The following is an 18,882-nucleotide window of genomic DNA, read 5'->3' as shown; positions in this document are numbered from 1 at the left end:
TTTGCAAGCTCCCTTGCACTCCTGCCCATCCAAGTAAATTAGGCATTAACACTGTGTACTACCACTCTTTGGTGTGTATGGGCATAATAACGTATTAGTAAAGCTGCCTGAAGTTTGGTTTCTCATTGGGGAGGGATCTTCATTGAATCTGCAGGGATTTTCATTTCCATCTGCAGCACTCTATGCCATATTACATACTGTTGGAGAGGGTCTGCTAATCCTCTTGGACAGATATTTTGGAGGAGGGGTCTGCAGCAGGAGGGGGGTACTGGCAAAAACCACCTCCCTTTCTCTTATGTCAGGAGTCATGTCTGTGAGTGGAGCAGCAGCACTCTTAGGAGCCTTCTGTGTAATTGGAGCTTTCTCTAAATGGGCCTTTCCTAAGGAATCTTCTTCCTCAAGATGTACAGCAAGCAGGGCATAGGAATGTTTAGAAGGATTTTAAAAGCATGCTTGTTGCTCCAGGCTTTTGGGTGTCAATCAGGAAATTTTATTGGTACTGTGTTCTTTAATCAAGATTTATGGTGACATATATGCATATTAATTTTATTATTTTGTTTAATATTGTCTATATGGGTGTTTTATGAACTGCTTTTAGGGCTCACTTAATTTATTTACAAATATCATGCTTACACAGACCATTGTGGGCATAACTTGATTTTGATACATCAAAAGAATTTGTTGATTCTTCTCTTCTGATGCTGTGAAGCTGGTGCTCTCTGTGCTCTGGTGTGTTTAATTTTAAAGATACGCTTTCTTCTTGTGCTTTCTTGCAGGTACAGGAGAAAGCGGAAAGAGTACATTTATTAAGCAGATGAGGATTATTCACGGATCAGGCTATACGGAAGAAGACCGGAAAGGCTTCACAAAATTGATTTATCAAAACATATTTTCCGCTATGCAAACTATGATCAGAGCTATGGATACTTTACAAATTCCATACTCATCTGAGCATAATAAGGTACAAAACTCTTCTTTATTGGTGTCAATAACACAGGAAATACAGCAGTTGAAATTCCCAAAATAACAGTTCATTGAATGTACATTCCCACCTCTTATGCTCTTAGTTTTAAACCTTGGCCAGAGAATCTAGCATATGCCGTCTCTTCTCTCCCCAGTCTTTCCCATAATCTTTGTGCCCGCTAACACAATGCAAATATACATGTGACTTCAGGAAAGAAGTGTGTCTTTGGCACATGACAAAAAAGCAACACAATTAAGTTGCCATATGTCCAGGTTTTCCTGGACATGTCCTCTTTTGGGGGGTCAATATGGCCATCCGGGTGGAATAATTTTACCTTTTTCAGGAAATGTCCAGGGTTTTTTAGGGGGTGGCTTGCTGAGGGGTGGAATGCGGCACTTCCTGTGCCCTGGAAGCAGAAGCATTGTGTGCAGTGGTTGCTTTGGCTGCAGGAGAGCATGCAGAGCAGCCATCGGAAGGAGGAAAGCCATTGGAGGAGAGCCATCAGGCAGCGTAGGCTTAGGATGGCAGTGGCTGACGCATATAGAGCTTCTCTCAGCCCAGGCCACCAACGCAGGAAGCTGGGTACACAGTGCCAGAGCCTAGAAGGGCAGGGCAGGCAGAAGGGTGTGTGTGCCACTCGGCTGCCCCAGTGGGGCTGCCCACAGCTGGTGCCCACCCCGCATCCTCCGGGGTGTGGACGGCTCTTCCAGTGGTGGTTGCCCATTGACATGTGGGGCGCTCCCAGACTCGTGTGGCTGGCAAGCACCGCCCGGTGTTGACTTGGCTGGTGGGTGGGAGTGTTGAGACATTGCCACTGCCAGCCTGAGCCGGGGAAAGAGGCGCGCAGCACTGGCAGCAATACTGGTGGAGGCGACAGAGTGCAGAGGAGACTGAACATGGCAGTGCCCACTATTACTCTTTTTATTTCTCTATTATTTTTATTTTACTATTTCTTTCTTTCTTTCTTTCTTTCTTTCTTTCTTTCTTTCTTTCTTTCTTTCTTTCTTTCTCTCCCCCCTCACCTCAACTCGCCTACAAATGTGTCATCTTTTTTGCTTTTTGAAATATGGCAACCCTATGCCACATCCACCTCTTTGAAGATGGAATTCCGCAGACTAGGGGTGGCCAGAGAGAATGCCCTTTCCCAGGCCTCCACTCCAAGCTTCCAAGGGTGATAGAACTATCAAGAGTCGCCTCTCTGCCAATCTTATCACATGAGAGAGTTTGATATCATGAAACAAATTGTCTGGCATCTGTAAGGTGTCGTTGAATGATAGCATGGGTTCTGCGTTGTGACTAAGAAGCTTGAACTAGCTTGTGAAGTCCAAGGATGCTGAGAACAGAGTAACTCTTTTTTTGTTTTTTGTTTTGTTCTTATGGCTCTCATAATTTCATATTTTTACTTGTAGCATATTTAGGGATATGTAATTCATTTATTACAGTTTAGTGGGATTTACTCCCAGGTAAGTGACTACACAATTGCAACCTAATCTGCATTAGGTTGACAGTAAGGGTTGTTTGACTGTGGAACAACCCTCTGGGGATTGTGGACTCTCCTTCCTTGAAGGTTTTTAAGCAGAGGTTGGATGGCCGTCTGTCATGGATGCTTTTCCTGAGATTCCTGCATTTCAGGGGGTTGGACTAGATAAACTCTACAATTCTATGTTGTTGAGACATAGAAATTTACCAGAATACATCTGATAATACAAAGCACAGGGAAAATGTTGATCAATCTGAACAAATAATAGTAAGTGAATGAAAATTGTTGTGGTGGCAGTAATGCTCCCTGTGAAACACATTCCAGAATTCCACAACCCTTTCCAGATGGTGGATAATTTCACAATAAATATTAAAACTTCCAGAAAAACATTTCAGTTAAAGTGGGCTCAAATTGCAACAAATGAAATGACACCAGTTATTTATTCAACAGCATAATTGCATGTCCCTCCCCACACAATTCCAAATTCTGCATCTTTGTACTGAAACATAATACTTGTGCCAAAAGTATGTATGGCAAATACATGTCTGTGATTGTTACTTACAAAGTGGTGTGGTTGGAACGTAAAGTTAAGATGGATTCTCAAGTTAGGCTGATTTAGATATAGGTATGCAAATCAGCAGACTAGGATTTAAGGCAGAGGTGAGAATTTTGGGGAGAATTTCCCGCTCACCCTCCAATCCATGCCATGATTGTCTCCCTTCCCTCCTGTTTTTGAGCAAATGGTGGTTTGCATTTGCCCTACAAATCAGAATTATATGCCAGAATTTATGAGGTCTTTCTTGAGACCTCTTTGCATGCAAACGTGAAGTGCTACCTGTGTTTATCCGCTAAGAGGCATCACACCTTGTGCCTGTTGAAAATGCAATGTGGCTTTCAAGCAGAGGGTGAATGCAATTAAATCACATTAAAGGCCCATCTAGGAATATGAATTCTGTCCTGTGTGCTTGGTTGTTGTTTTTATAAAAAGAAGTCAGTGAGTGCTGTACGATAGTCAGGCACTGGAACTAAGAAGTTGGTTAAGGAAATAAATAATAATTTGCCATTGGGTGGTTTCACTTTGAAAACCACTCAAATATACCAGTAATTGTCAAACTAGAACAAGTAAAGGGGCTTTGGATATTTTTATTTTTACAAATCCCACCATAAATAGCTTCCAAACATACTGGTGTGGTTCACATTGAATTCAATCAATTGTATGCAGGGCCAGATTTAGGTTTGATGAAGCCCTAAGCTACTGAAGGTAATGGGGCCGTTTATATGTCCAGCTGCCATTTGTCAACAACAAATTGTTGCTGTTTTTTGTGTTGAATATATGCTATATGGTAATTTATGGACCTAATAGGTATCTAAAGCCATTTGCACATAACAAAATAGTATTTTGTGGTTCGAGGATCCGACCCCCGCGTAGTGAAATGAAGACACAAGGACACGTGATATATGGTTAATGGGCAAGAAAAGGCCACAACTTTATTGGTTACAGCAATGAAAAGGTATTGGCTTAGGCATTGGATCGAAACAAGTGGGTTATTCACCAGTAGGTGGAGCCTGTTGATGCTAATCCAACTACAGGCTCACCCCTGCTGTCACCGAGGGTCGTGCCAAGGCCTCCCGCCAAGCAGGCATCGGACGGAATACACGACCCCCAGATTCCTTTAACGGAATACCCCTAAAATTGAAGGCATAGGCGATGGCCACACCTAGCACTTCGACACACCACAACACATTATTCCAATGCCTAACCTACCCACCAATACCATAAAAAGTTGTGACGATTGCTACGAGGTAGGCGAAAAAACCAAAAAGCCTAATGCCAAATGGAAAAATTCCTACCAGGCCCCCTGGTCAACCAGGGCGACCAACCTAAGGTCCATAGCAAGGCCAAAGACCTAAGCCCTAACTAAAAGGGAGTGGAGGATGGGTGACTCGCGATGGGGCGACGACGAAGAATGAGGCCGGGGAAAGGCTGGCGCTGCAGCAAAAGGCTGCTGAACACGCCCCCACCGTGGCACCTGGTTGGGTGGCCACCGGGGGGGCGTGAGCGCCAGCCAGGTGAACTGGAGGCAGGGGGCCACGCCCCCTGCTAGGCGGTGCTCGGGCTCCCGACCACAACCCCTCCCCTCTCTTTCAGGGAGGAGAGTCTTTATCAAAGTAATTTTTGAACTTATCTTATATTTTGGAAATGTACACCCAGGTTTTTTCCCCCTTTAAATATTTTGGGGGCTCCCAAGGGAGTGGAGCCCTAAGCTATAGCTTATTTAGCTTATACGTGAATCTGGCACTGATTGTATAGCTAAATAATAAAAGTGGAGTGACTTCTTCCAATGTTCACTTGATACAAACTAAAAACAAATTAAACAACTGACTTTGGAAAAAGGGACTGCTAAGACTTCTTTGATAATGAATAAATACTAGGTGCATCTGGTTTTAGATTGTTTTCTTTGAGAAACTAGAATCTTAAGTGGAGAATGTTCTGCCAGAACGTTTCAAGACATTTAGGCCAGTGCCCTAGTGTATCCCTGTTCATTAGAATGGAAGACTGGGTTACTTAGGGACTTAAACATGTACAAAAGGAAGGAGCCCTGCATGTTCTTTTTTAAGGAAAAGAGTAAAGTGGAGACATGTTCACATTTGTTTAAGTTTTTGTACAAAAAAATATATGAATTAAATAATACTTTTATCACAGCAGACAAAATTCATGCTTGCATGTACAAAGCAGAAATTTTGGGAAAACAGTGAAAAAGCAGGCAAGATCTTGGCCAGTCGTTTAAAGGACAGGGCAATGGGTCCCAGTATTAAATAATTTTACGAAGGTTTTCTTGGCTTACAAAAGTACATGCATTGTCTCTTTTTTCATGTTGTGGAGTCTTTTCTACAGATCGGTTACATTTGATATGAGACATTAGTGTTGTATACAGTATAAGGTTGGGGAAGAAGAGAAAGGGGTGGGGGTGGGATGGTGAAACTTATATTCTTTTCTATAGTGTACATGTGGGGTTTTGTGTCAGCATCAACTGGGTAGGTTCGCTGTCTATTCGCTTATTATATTTCCTTAGTGCTGAGAGGGATTGGGGGGCCCAGGGTGTGGTTGGTTGTCTGTGTTTGGCTGCAGTGAGGTTTGTTCGCATTTGTGAAGGGGGTGATTGTTGGGTCAAGTTAGCCATATTGATTTGTATGCTGTCAGTGGATTCTTCTTGTTGTCTTGTTGGGCTGTGTATGTGATAAATGGGAGCCATACTGGGACGAAGGTGTCCTCTTCTATTTGTCACTGTGTTCGTTTCAGTCTGTTGGTTAGCTTTTCCAGTAAGGTTGTTTCCCATATGATATGGTACCACTGGTCCACTCCTGACAGGTCTCTCCAGTGTCTGGCTATGATGCTTCTGGCTGCTGCAAGTAGGTGGGTTATAAGCTCTTTATAATGTGAGTGGGCATTATCATCTTGGAAAATGTTCAAAAGCAGCAGTTCTGGGTGAGTTCTAATACCTGTTTGGTTATTTTGCATATTTCTTGTATGATTGTTGTCCAGAAGAGTTGGATTTTGGGACACTTCCATCACAGCCTCTCCAGGATTTTGATGAGTCAGGAAATATATGGAATATGATGGCTAGTAAAAATAAACGTGATCAATTTTCTCACAATAAATTGACCCTATGGGGAAATCCAACTTTAAAAATTGGGTGGGAAATGGTAGTATGGAAAAATTGGATGGATGCAGGTATGTTATCTATAGATAAATTAATAGATGAGAACAATGATTTTTTTTTTTTACATATGCTACCTTAAAATTAAAGTATCGCTTAGAGGGAATGACACAGTGGCAGTTTTTACAATTACAGCATTTGCTGACATCTGCATTTGGGCTTGAAGCTTTTAAAGCATCCAAGACAACGAAGATACCTGAACGCTTGACTGAATCCTTTGAGGCTTTTACTTTATATAGATATCTAGTATCTATTAATCAATTTGACATACAGACTTTTAGAAGTGAATGGAATAAATAATTAATAAGCCCCATCTTAGTTAATCAATGGGATCATGTTTTAGCCTCAGTTTCTAATGTGTCAATAGACCAGGCATAGGCAAACTCGGCCCTCCAGATGTTTTGAGACTACAACTCCCATCATCCCTAGCTAACAGGACCAGTGGTCAGGGATGATGGAAATTGTAGTCTCAAAACATCTGGAGGGCCAAGTTTCCCTATGCCTGCATTAGGCTATAATCTCCAACTTTTTGTTGCTGACTTTCTGTATAGTCTCAAAATACACTGAAACCCTAAAGCTTTTGCATAGAAAGGCAGGCCGGTGTAATGAGAGCCACAGTTGTAGAGCTGTTAAAATATAAATTGCATGCTCCCAGTGTAGTTGGCACCTTTGCAACTTTTGTGTGAGCACAGCTCTCTACTTGCAGGCTGGCTGGCAATTGGAGGAAACTCCCTTGTTTAGATCAGCACTCGGAGAAAGGAGAGGGAGCTTGCAAAGGATGGTTAGACAGCGGCTTCTCTTTCTCTAAATACTAAAATAAAATATTGATTCAAACTTTAGAAAAGTCAGCACGTCTATTAAGAATTAGTACATCTCTCACAATATTTTTATTCAAGAATAACAAAAGCAACAGTAAAGGGATGTGAGATATAAGTCAATAATATTATCCCAATATTATAGATGCAAGGTTGAGGTATAGAGGCATTGATGGTGATATAAATATGTTATCCTTATATAGTACATTTTTTAGCATTCAAGCCAATTCACATGTATAGTAATGCTTGCAGCAGCCCTTCAAAACAACCTACTCCTATTATTCTCATATTGCAGGGCAGGGGGATCTTGAGGCAGGGCCGAAAATAGGCTTTCTGTCACCCAGGTCAAAGACCCAGTTTGGCACACACCCCAGATGCGTGTTTGTGTACACACACACACACACCACACTCCTCAACACATTTATTTGTAAAGGGCATAAAAAGTAGGAAATATATTATTTGAATCCTAAGAAGCATTACGACTGTATGACCAAAGGGAAAACGAGCATCCTTTCCAATAAAAGCAAATTGTTTATCAAAAGTAGAACTTCCATGTTCAGCGATTGACCTGAGGTCAGGTTTTGAATTGGATTTATTTGGTCACAGGATCATTAAAAGACCCTCTTTGAGGATTTTTGACACATCACCCCCTTCTTGGTTTTGTGCAAACCCTTTCAAGGAGTTCTGACGTGGAAATTTGCTCCTAAGCTTCAACATGATTCTTTCCAATTTTATTTTTGTTTCAAAGATAATTTTCTAGTCATTTTAGCTCCCAAGCAGGGGAGCCCAAACTTTTTTCAAAGAGGGCCAGATTTGATGAAGTGAACTTTAACCCCAAAGTTGTTGAGCTTTTCCCCCCCATTTTACCCCAGGACATATACTGCCATGGGGGCCAGATTAAATCTGTGCAGGCGTGATTTTCAGTGTCTGGGCATGCGCAGGAACGATTTCCAGCATCGCACTGCGCCAGTCCGGCCCATGGACAATCTCCATGGGAGTGATCTGGCCCATGGCCGGTGAACCTTGCTGACCCCTGCAGTCTGGAAGCTTCACCCAGGGCTCTTTTAAGGCAACCCAATGAGTTTTTTTGTTCTGCAGTATCCAGAGCTATATGTTGCTAAAATGGTTAGTGCAACATGTGGAGAGAGAATAGCAACAATGGCATTCAGTTCCCTACAAGATAATGGTGCAGATGGAAGTTGTTAGAGGATGGAAATGCTTAAAGGAGAGCAAGATCTTTGTTCTAAACCTTGCACATGGCAGGAGCAGGGTAGGGGTGAAGGAAGGCCATGATTTAATGAAGCCTGGAATGATGGTCCAAACCAGACCATTATTTCTGAAAAGAAGCATCAATCTTTCACTAGGGATTCTGTGTGTGCTGTTCTTGGCTTGTGGTAGCAGAAATAAATCAAATATTTGGAAAAGCAAACATCTAATGTGCTGCTCAAGATTCAGAATGTTTGGAAACTGATAGTCAACTATGTTTGTGCACAGAATATTGCTACTAAAGAGAAGGCACATTGTCAATGATTCAGCATGAAATACTTTCTAGCATTTGGCTTGGGAGGAAGCCTCTATGGTATTTTTCTGCAGTTCTGCAATAAAAAGAACTAAATGGCATCCTGGTGGGGTGCCATCGCGGCTGCTGCCCACGCCCCTGCCTGAGCTTGAAGCTCCACCACTGACCATGTGAAAGACCTCTCAGTTGGAAACATAATCCAGCAAGACTGATCTTTCTTTTTATGTTAGGATTGAAGTAGCTGATAGTTTCCTGGTATGTTACAGCAGAGCCGTAGCTATGGAGGGGCAGGGCTAGTTATGTTTTTTGCCCCAGGTGCCATTGAGGCTCCAAGTGTGTGTGTGTACACAAATGCGCATGGGGGTGCCAAACTGGGTTTTTGATCCAGGTGAAATAAAGCCTACTTTCATCCCTGTGTCACAGTGGCCAAAATTAAATACAAAAAAGCATTGTCCAGACCATTGTCCCACTGCAGAATTATTTACTTGTCATTGCTGTCCATTTTCTAAGCTTGCACAGTTATAGAGTACGTACATCTGATATATCTATGTACAAGAACCAGTGTATATTTTCCCCCCTGCTGCAAGGTGAGCTCATCTTCCCCTGACCAAAAGTGAGCGCAGTTCCCCAGCACACCTTCCCATCAAGCTATGTACATCTGTATATAACCTAATTCAGAAGTGTTTAAAAATAAATTAAACATCCAAATAATGAGGTAGGAACAGTAATGTTATTTATGCATCACAGAAACAACAGAAGAGTTCATTGTTTCCCATTGATTCAGTCATATACAGCGTGCAGCGTATTTTTGTTTCACTCACCCTCACCACCCACCTAGTGGTTCTAGGTCAAAGTTAGTGCATGAAGGATGAACCTGGCATTTGGGACTGTTGGTTGTGCTTTGAATGCCCAGCAGTGTCTAATTTTGCAGTTCCATGTTGACTAAATTGATTATAAATCCCTGACTACCCCCCTCCCCCCTCCTGCAGGAGGCTGGCCAGATGATTGAAGAGCTGAATGTAGACTCAGTAACAACACTGGAGAGAGAACTTGTGGAAGCCGTTAAGAGGCTGTGGGAGGATCCAGGAATCCAAGCATGCTATGATAGGCGAAGAGAATACCAGTTGTCGGACTCGGCTAAATAGTATGTATCTTACAGTAATAGATCTCTGGTCTGAAATGTTTAGGTTTGGTAAATACTAGGATTTAACTAAAATTTATATGAAGTGCTATTTTTCAAGAAAAAGAGGTGCCAGAACTCACTATGAGCACCTCCCTTGCTTTCTTATAATGGCAACGGTGCCCTCCTGAGTTCCAGCTGGAAAAGAGCCCTACTTGTATGTATGCTGGGATATAAGACTGTCTCAATGGATATTAGAAAGGGGGTTATGCAAAGGGGTTGAGGTGTTTAAGTAGTGTTTGTGTAAAGACTTGTGTCATACTTTGAAAATGTAATCAAGATCCATGTGTACTGGAATGTGTGGACCCACTTCTGAGCATCAGCAGTTAGCATTTGAAGAGCTAATTAACGTAGGTAAATGTCCTAAGTGTGTACCAGTCTTTAATCCTAGTCAGTCAACAAGTGGGAACTCAGGGGAACTCCTTTGTTAGGTGACACCTGGGGGGGCTAATCATTAGTACTCCAAAGCACCAAAAGAACTGACCATTAGGATGCAACTGAATAAGGAACAGCAGAATTAGTAGGAGAGATGCCTTGGAGTGGAGGGCTACACTCCAAGCCCCTCTTGAGATGACCAGGCTGTAAGAGCTGGAATCCCTCCATGCAGAGTGAAGGTGTAAATATGTGAATAAATCATATTTCTTTGTGTCTTCAGTTCTCCAAAGGAGCACAGACCCAGGGCGAGTGTCTGCAGGCCCCTGCAATCTTGCTACCATTCGGCACTTTTGCGAGATTGTATTATTATGATGGGTTGTACTGCCAACTCTCCCCCTGCCCCAATTTGTAACTCAGATTTTGGCATGAAATCACATCTGTCTCTTCATGTAGATAAATTAACAAATAACAGTTTTGTTTTAATATTACTAGTTTTCTTTTCTATGGGTAAGGAAATGATAAGCAGCTATTCTTCTTCCCATACATACATACAATCTATTTCTCTTATTATATTAGTAGAAAATTGAGTGGGGTTTTTTGTTTTGTTTTTATGCTAAATACAATAGTTTGGTTTTGCTCGAGATAAGAAGAGTTTATAGTTTCTTAGTGAAGCATGATCCAGATAGCAAATGAACTGTGAGTAGTAGGGCAGTTCATAAAAAACTTTTTTTTAAAAAAAAAAATGCCTGCTCCACTGAATTGAAATTTCAGCCATAGGAAAACGGCAACGTAAACAGCTGTTTTCATGGAGGAGGTTCAAGATATTAACTGATATGCAGGAAATTTCAGAGATAGCTATATAATCCCTAGTGTAGTAAGATAAGACCTTTGGAGCAGGCATTTTTTTTAAAAAAAGTTTTTTATGAACCTCCCTGGGGAGCAAGGGCTGAGCTTGGCAAGCAAGACGTCTTTGGCTCAGCTGAAGGGGTTAGGCTTGAATAGTCAAGGGTCTGGCAATTGGGGGCTGTGCAGGATAGTAGAGGTCTTAGGATTTAATATGTTAAATAATACTACTTTCTTACAGTGACTAGTCTGGCATTTTTGGTTTCATTGTTCCAAAATTAAACTCGGTTCAACACATTTCTGCAATACTTTGCTTTATATAATTTGCCAGCATTTTAGTGGCTTTAGTTTCTCTGATCAGGTTCATTATACAATCTTTTACAGCACAATAGTGCTGCAAAGAATTTTGCACAGCAACCTCATGTACCTTTTCCTCTGGTGGCTTAATTATTTCAGTTAGATCCTCTTGCGTTATTTGCAATGTGATCTCAGAGAGCAACTCTTCTTCATCTTTGGATAGTTTTGGAGTTTAGGGCACCATCATCAGTTCCATCAAACAGATTTTCAGGCCCGGTTATTTTCCTAGTCTCAGAATAGTTTCTAAGCGTCTTAGTTTAAAGCAAATGTTAATTCCCTTGCATTAAGTCTGAAATTGTTGAGTCTTTTATTCTTTTTTAAAAAAAAGAATTCTAGTAACTAAAGAGAGGAGCTTGGAGACTAAGTTACAATCTTGGTCTGCACTGTCACTCCCCCCCCCCCCCCGCTGGGTTAGGATTTTAGTTTTTATACAATGAAATAGCAATTGTGTTGGTCTTTACTTAAATGTTTAAACTTACTACAGTGGTGCCTCGCAAGACGAAATTAATCTGTTCCGAGAGTCTCTTCGTCTTGCGGTTTTTTCGTCTTGCGAAGCACGGCTATTAACGGTTTAGCGGCTATTAACGGCTTAGCGGCTTTAAGAAAAAGGAAACAAACTCGCAAGAACTCGCAAGACGTTTCGTCTTGCAAAGCAAGCCCATAGGGAAATTTGTCTTGCGGAACGACTCAAAAAATCGGAAAACTCGTTCGTCTTGCGGGTTTTTCGTCTTGCGAGGCATTCGTCTTGCGAGGTACCACTGTACTTTGTAAATGAGGACAATGTGTGGAAAATGTGAATATAAATTGACAAGCTTCTTTTTGATACAGTCAGCTCAAAATTAAAATAGTGTAACTGAAAATAGGCCACTATTGTTATTTATACATGGTGGACTGGGGGTGGGGTGGGGTGGGGGGAGCGCTGTGGCTGAAAGTGTCTTGTGTAATGGTAGTTGTGCAATAACAGTAGCACTGAGTTTTGAATCTAGAATGTCCGTGTTCTTTAATCTTTTACCTTGTGTGGTGTATTAGCTCTCATTTATTGGTGAATTAATCTTCTACTTAAATAAATATTTGATTTCAACATGTGTTAATTTGTTTATGACAACATGTAACACTTTGCTAAATAAGTGTGTCTGTATTGGACTTGGAAGTTACCTTTCAGACTTTGACCGTATTGCTGCCCCATCATTTGTGCCAAACGAGCAAGATATTCTCAGAGTGAGAGTGCCAACCACTGGAATTATTGAATATCCTTTTGAGTTGCAAAATGTTACTTTTAGGTAAGTTTGGTTATGCAAATTACTAATCGAGGTAAAGCAGTATTGAGTAGCCAGGTACAGCAGCACCAAATATGAACCAAATGGGCAAAGTTCATCCTGGACAAGGCTTGGTTGCCGTTATTATCATCAGACGTAATTAGATTTTGATCTAAACCTTAAGAGTTCGGCGGTTATAAAAAGTTCTTTTGAATGTGGGCTTTTGTGAGCCTCTAAACATGGTTTCTGAGTTTGGTCCTGGAGCAACTTTATCAGCATCTCAGGTTACTGTAAATAGTTTGTTCAGCTATCAGGTCTTCTTCACAGCAAAGTTGAGTTGGGTTTACAGTGGTGCCTCGCAAGACGAAAAGAATCCGTTCTGTGATTCTCTTCGTCTAGCGGTTTTTTCATCTTGCAAAGCAAGCCCATTGACGGATTAGCGTATTAGCACTATTAGCGGCTTATCGGATCAGCTGATAAGCGGCTTAGCGGCTTAGAAAAGGGGGGGGGGAGGAAAAAACCCCCGCAGGAACTCGCAAGACATTTTCATCTTGCGAAGCAAGCCCATAGGAGATTCGTTTTGCGAAGCACCTCCAAAACGGAAAACTCTTTCGTCTAGCGAGTTTTCTGTCTTGCGAGGCATTCGTCTTGCGGGGCACCACTGTATTTTGTTTGGTTGGTGCCCTGGAAGCTTATTGCACACAGTTACTCCTATTTCTATTTACAGAATGGTAGATGTTGGTGGACAGAGATCAGAAAGAAGGAAATGGATACACTGCTTTGAAAGTGTTACCTCAATAATATTCTTGGTTGCTCTTAGTGAATATGATCAAGTCTTGGCAGAATCCAACAATGAGGTAAAAGAACAGAGTGCTCTAGATTATTTCAATTAGTGTATTTTACTGTGGCAGATTATTTTCTCAATGCATCTCTCCATAGAATGGTCATCCTCTCCTGTTCGATGAACAATACCAATTTTTGTATGTGTATCCTGACGAAATTCTGGAACAGACACACTCTTAGTTTTTCATTCTTGCACATATAGCATCCATTGCATTGTATTTCATATTATTTTATTGCATTTATATCTTGCCTTTCCTCCAAGGAGCTCAAAGTGGTGAACATGGTTATCTTTCACCCCATTTACACTTTGTTTGCCGCACTGGAAGAATAGCTAGTGTTATAATTAATTATACTTGGAACACCTCTGGGTAGAAAATAAGGATAGATGGGAATAGGTTTTGGGTATGAAATAATTATACTATAATCTGAGCACAGAAATGGGGTGCACAGGCAGAGTCCCACTCACACAATAGACTTGCCCTGCATTTCCTTCCCCCATTCACCCCCAGAATGTGCTCTTGAGGGTCCCCCAAACCCCTGGGGCATTGTGTAAGCAGTGGTATGAAGGTGAAGTTCTGTTACACAAGCAGAAATCAGTGTTGGATACAGCCCAGCACCCACTAATTTCTTTAAGACTACTTTGCTAACATTTCATACTTTTCTTGCAGAATCGGTTGGAAGAAAGCAAGGCTTTATTTCAAACAATAATCACATACCCTTGGTTTCTGAACTCCTCAGTCATCTTGTTCTTAAATAAAAAAGACCTTTTAGAAGAGAAGATTATGCATTCCCATTTAAGCACCTATTTTCCAGAGTTCACAGGTAAACCAGTTGTGGTTTACATCTGATAAGCAATTATTGTAGCTGCTTTGTCAGTTCACTAATGAGCAGCACTTTAATGTGAAGTGTTAGCTACCCCAGTTGTTGGCTGCACTATAACAGACAACATTTACCGTATTTTTCGCTCTATAGGACGCACTTTTCCCCCTCCAAAAATTAAGGGGAAATGTGTGTGCGTCTTATGGAGCAAATGCAGGCTCCATGGCTTCAGCGAAAGCAATGCGAAGCCTCCGAAGCGCAGAGGGAACGCTCCTGCCATGCTCTGGAGGCTTCGCATTGCTTTCACTGAAGCCTGGAGAGCGAGAGGGGTTGGTGCGCACCAATCCCTCTTGCTCTCCTGGCTTCGCTTCACTGGTGAGGCGCTGCGCAGCTTTCCCTCTCTGCGCAGCGCCCCTTCAGCGAAGCAGGAGGAGAAATGGAAGGGGCTCCGTTTCTCTTGCCGCTTTGCTGAAGGGGCGCTATGCAGAGAGGGAGAGAATTTTTTTTTCTTGTTCTCCCCCTCTAAAACTAGGTGTGTCCTATGGTCGAGTGTGTCCTATAGAGCGAAAAATACGGTACCTATTTTTGCAAGCAAATGATTAAAATTATATGCACATCCATATTCCCAATGTGGGAAGTTAGCATTTGTTACTACACACACGTCCTACTGTCCAAACGCTTGTTACATACCCAAACATAAGGAATGAGTACCCAAACCTCGCTACACACGCATCACAGATTCTGATATCAAGACAGCCAGACATAGTTGTAGTACTGTAAACAAATGAGCAGCCTAAAACAAGACTTACTTTTTGTGTTTTGCTAGTTCATGGCAACCAAAAACCATGGTGGGTGGGGGAAAGATCAGACAAATAAGAGAGCATCCTTTTCCTTGCCTTTTGCAAGGTTTCAGTGGGTTTTCCTGGGTTTTTTCAAAATTTTGGGGTAAACATTCTGTGGTTGGGAACATGGTAGAAATTTTCCCCTAGGAATAATTGTAAATCGTTGACTCGTTATGCAAACGCTCACCTAACAAATGATTTCCTGAGAATGCATTGTGTTTGGATAGCAGGACCTGTGTGTATTAGTATATTTGAAAATAGTTAATGGGAATTAATTAACTCTGCATACACTAGTGAAAATAGAAATTTATTTGAAGATTGCAATGAGTCTCTCTCTCTCTGTTTAATGGTGTCATTTTTTGCTTTTGAGCAGGACCAAAGCAAGATGTTAAAGCTGCCAGAGAGTTCATTCTGAAGTTATACCAGGATCAGAATACAGATAAAGAGAAAGTGATTTATTCCCATTTTACATGTGCTACAGACACAGAAAACATTAGATTTGTCTTTGCTGCTGTCAGAGACACAATACTACAGCTGAATCTAAGGGAGTTCAATCTGGCATAAACCACAGGGACCCAGCATTGTATTTAAACTCCATGTATGTATTTGCAGCAATTGTTTGTGTCCCTGTTGACCATAAAATATTCACTTAACAAAAATGGAAATTTAGACATGATACTTACAGATTTTTAATGTACACACTTTCAAAATGTTTTTTTTCCCCAGTTTTTGATTTGAGGTGCATAATTTTAGTTTTGAGGTGATTAAAGAAAAAATATCTGCCATTTATTTATAGATGCTCCCTGCACCCGCTAATTTAATTCATTTGTTAATCTTTTAGCCAGAGATGTCTTAGTTACAGAAGAATGGATACTATATTGTCATTTGACTAAGGTACATGACTACACTGAATGAAAAATAGCCTATATTTATATAATTCTTTAGGTTTTTAAAGCCTCTTTGAATGACATGGCATACATCATATTTTCCTTGAAACATGGCAGCTTGTTGTGCAGTTTTTGATTCATAAGTAAAATGCTAGCTGCCAATATGTTTAATATTTGTTGTTTTCTATATACTTTGGGGCAAAGTTATTTAAAAAATAAATAAAAACAAGCTCCCTTCTGCCCTTTGCTGGAGCCTATAAAAAGTAACTGCTTCCGTGACTGGAGAAGGGAAGGGTGCACTTTTCTCAACTCCAAAATGTATCAAGGCACCCCTGAATGGCATCTATCATTCAACAGTTCCATTGGGGGAACCATACCTTTTGGTGGCCATTTTTGGCAAAGGCAGTGAGTGTTCATTTCCCATTTTATTTGCTTTTCCTTTATTTTATATTTAATAAATAAATATAGTTAAGACCTACCACTTGTTTGGCATCATTTACACTATTGCTATGTCACCCCTTCATATGAAGTAATGCAGCATAAACTGTTTGAAGAAAGATAACATGTTGAATACCATGTTTGACAGAGTGGTAATTCAATTAGCATCTCTTCACTGTGTGAACATTCCTAAAATTTAAAAATGACGTGAACCAACTCAGTATTTGGGACAGCACATGTATGTGTTTTTCTCTACAGGTCTAGCAGACACAGGGATAGAAATCTAATAAGCACAAACAAAAATAATGTGTAACCAGCCTAGAAGGCATCACACTCTTTATTGTACACATTTAGAAGGCGTGATCTGTATGGTTGGTCTGCAGCTTAAGGGCCACAACTCAAAGTGTCAATGCTCAAGTATGATATGACTGTCAGTTAAACCAATGAATCTGGAAAGAGTTTGTTCATGTTCTTGAGACACAACACAAGTTATATTTTGGCATATCCAGTAACCATTAATTCAATATACATTTTGTATAGCAAGAAATAAAATGTTATGGGGAAGACTGCAATGTATTCCTTTAAGCACCTCAGGTGGTTACATAATGGAGCAAGCAAGACTTTTATATAAATACATACAATTACATTTGGCATGCCATTTACTTTATTTAGCTTTTACAACAAAGCTACAGTTTGAGGAGTTTAAGTACCACCAGCAAATTCAGGAGGGCCAATCTCTTTCACCTCAATCCTCCAAACAGGAGTTTGGAAAGAATATTCTGGAGCAGACATTTACTACATGCATCAAACAAGTCAAATCTGGATTAGGCAATACACTTACATACATTTGCATTCTTTTTCCCTTTTATGATGTGATTTCTTCATCTACATGTGCATTTATAGGCATTATTGTATAGCCTAGCAAAATCAAATTTAAAGAAATGTGTATGCAACCCTCTACATACTGAAATCTTCTTGTTTTCATGCAGAACTAAAAAGATCTTATGAATTGTTTTGGGTTTAAATGCTGAAATGGGTTGTATTCCCACGTTAGTCATACTCTGAGCAGACGCACTGAAATTAAGAGACTTGCCTAATTTACGTCCATAAAATTCAGTGGGTCTATTCTAAGAAAAACAGTTGGATGCAACCCAAAGTTAATGAATGTTCTCAATTTTTTAAAATTAATGACAATGCATTCAGCATGAGCATGAAATTTAGATTCCCCTCACTCAAAACAGTTTTTCATTCAAGAGTGTTCCTTAGGTTTATATACCATTTCAAAACATGATCTTTAGAAGGTTTCGATGACTTTGCTGAAAATTTTATGTATTGAAAGTAAAGATCATGCCATTCAAAGCACTGCTGCAAAGACACATCCCTGCCTAGGTTATCATTTCAATAATTCATGTTTATCTGTGTACATCTACCCATCATCATGAGGTACCAGAACACCTTGCTAATTTTTTGCATCATATAAAAAGTGAGTGTTAAAAATAATATTACAGTACCACAAACTGTTTATTTGTATTAAAAAAACTAAATAACCTCATGATATATATATTGGTAAATAAAAAGGCTTCTTGAATAAACAGATCAGCAAGATCATTCATAATATAAGAGCATTGCTGGTTAAATCAGTCTTTCCCTGAAGAATTTAACTGAATTTCAGTGAATTACATTATATTAACATGTAATGTGGCAATTATAGCATATTAATTAAAATCCCGATGACAGGAGAAATTAAGCTTAGATGGTGGGGGAACCCTGATTATCACATAAAATCACAAGATTAATCTAGACTTAGTCTTTTTAAATCATGTGACAGAATATGCATGAAAACATCATTTTTACTCCTGATATAAGTAACTCTGTATTATTTATAAATAAAAAGCTCAGTAAGCCACAATTTGGCAGAGGTTCTCAGCTCTAGAACAGTTTAAATGACACTGACCATGGCAGATTTTTTCCTACTCTGGCTATGTAGAAGACATCAACAATCCCCTTCATAGTCTTAGCAATGTCACATGCTAAGCTTCAATCAAAATGTTGAATTTGGCACTCTCTGTTTTGTCCATCTTGGAATCTTGCACAAATGGTCACAATTTTGGATGGTTCTCCCTCACTTCTTCCAGTTTTGAGAGAACCCACTATGAAAATTTGAGAGAAAATTTAGACAATGAAAGTAAGTCAACATATTCATCTAAATATTAATAGCATAGAAGATTAGTATATAACTATATAGTCAGTCCACATGTTGGCAAATCCCATTTTCTGGGGCTGCTGCCAGACTCCCAGCTGGGCTATACATGCATCAATGTGACATCTGAGAACTACTGTCACACATGTGTGGTGCCACCCTCACAATCAACATTTTGGTTATCTGAATCTAGGACTATGGTTGTATACTATTTTCAAGTAAACATATTTAGATCAGTAGTATTCGATACTCACCTTAGCATCATCTGGCGTTTTAAAATTAATAATTTTTCCAAATTCTTTGGCATGGAATACAGACTTTACTCGTTCCTACAAAATAAATAAG

At 40.3% G+C, this 18,882-nt stretch overlaps 2 protein-coding genes across 3 annotated transcripts in view; one reads left to right on the top strand and one right to left on the bottom strand.

Annotated features, from left to right (window-relative positions):
- LOC310688461 (guanine nucleotide-binding protein subunit alpha-14-like) overlaps window positions 1-16,373 on the top strand; it is a 36,233-nt gene extending 19,860 nt beyond the window's left edge. Inside the window, exons 2-7 of the mRNA XM_083465022.1 lie at window positions 777-961; window positions 9,487-9,641; window positions 12,404-12,532; window positions 13,236-13,365; window positions 14,020-14,173; window positions 15,386-16,373. Coding sequence (XP_083321148.1) covers window positions 777-961; window positions 9,487-9,641; window positions 12,404-12,532; window positions 13,236-13,365; window positions 14,020-14,173; window positions 15,386-15,576 — 944 coding nt within the window. The 3' untranslated portion in view covers window positions 15,577-16,373. The remainder of the gene's footprint in view (window positions 1-776; window positions 962-9,486; window positions 9,642-12,403; window positions 12,533-13,235; window positions 13,366-14,019; window positions 14,174-15,385) is intronic.
- Window positions 16,374-16,640: 267 nt separating this feature from the next.
- VPS13A (vacuolar protein sorting 13 homolog A) overlaps window positions 16,641-18,882 on the bottom strand; it is a 152,658-nt gene continuing 150,416 nt past the window's right edge. For both annotated transcript variants that reach the window (XM_083464715.1, XM_083464716.1), the window contains exons 71-72: window positions 18,792-18,866; window positions 16,641-18,487 (exon numbers count right to left, since the gene is read on the bottom strand). In XM_083464715.1, coding sequence (XP_083320841.1) covers window positions 18,437-18,487; window positions 18,792-18,866 — 126 coding nt within the window. In that variant the 3' untranslated portion in view covers window positions 16,641-18,436. The remainder of the gene's footprint in view (window positions 18,488-18,791; window positions 18,867-18,882) is intronic.

Source organism: Podarcis liolepis, assembly GCF_965112155.1.
Source record: "Podarcis liolepis genome assembly, chromosome: 11".
In the NCBI taxonomy this organism is placed as follows: domain Eukaryota; kingdom Metazoa; phylum Chordata; class Lepidosauria; order Squamata; family Lacertidae; genus Podarcis; species Podarcis liolepis.
Note: the sequence above shows the minus strand (reverse complement) of the source record. Positions and strands in the feature narration are given on the sequence as shown.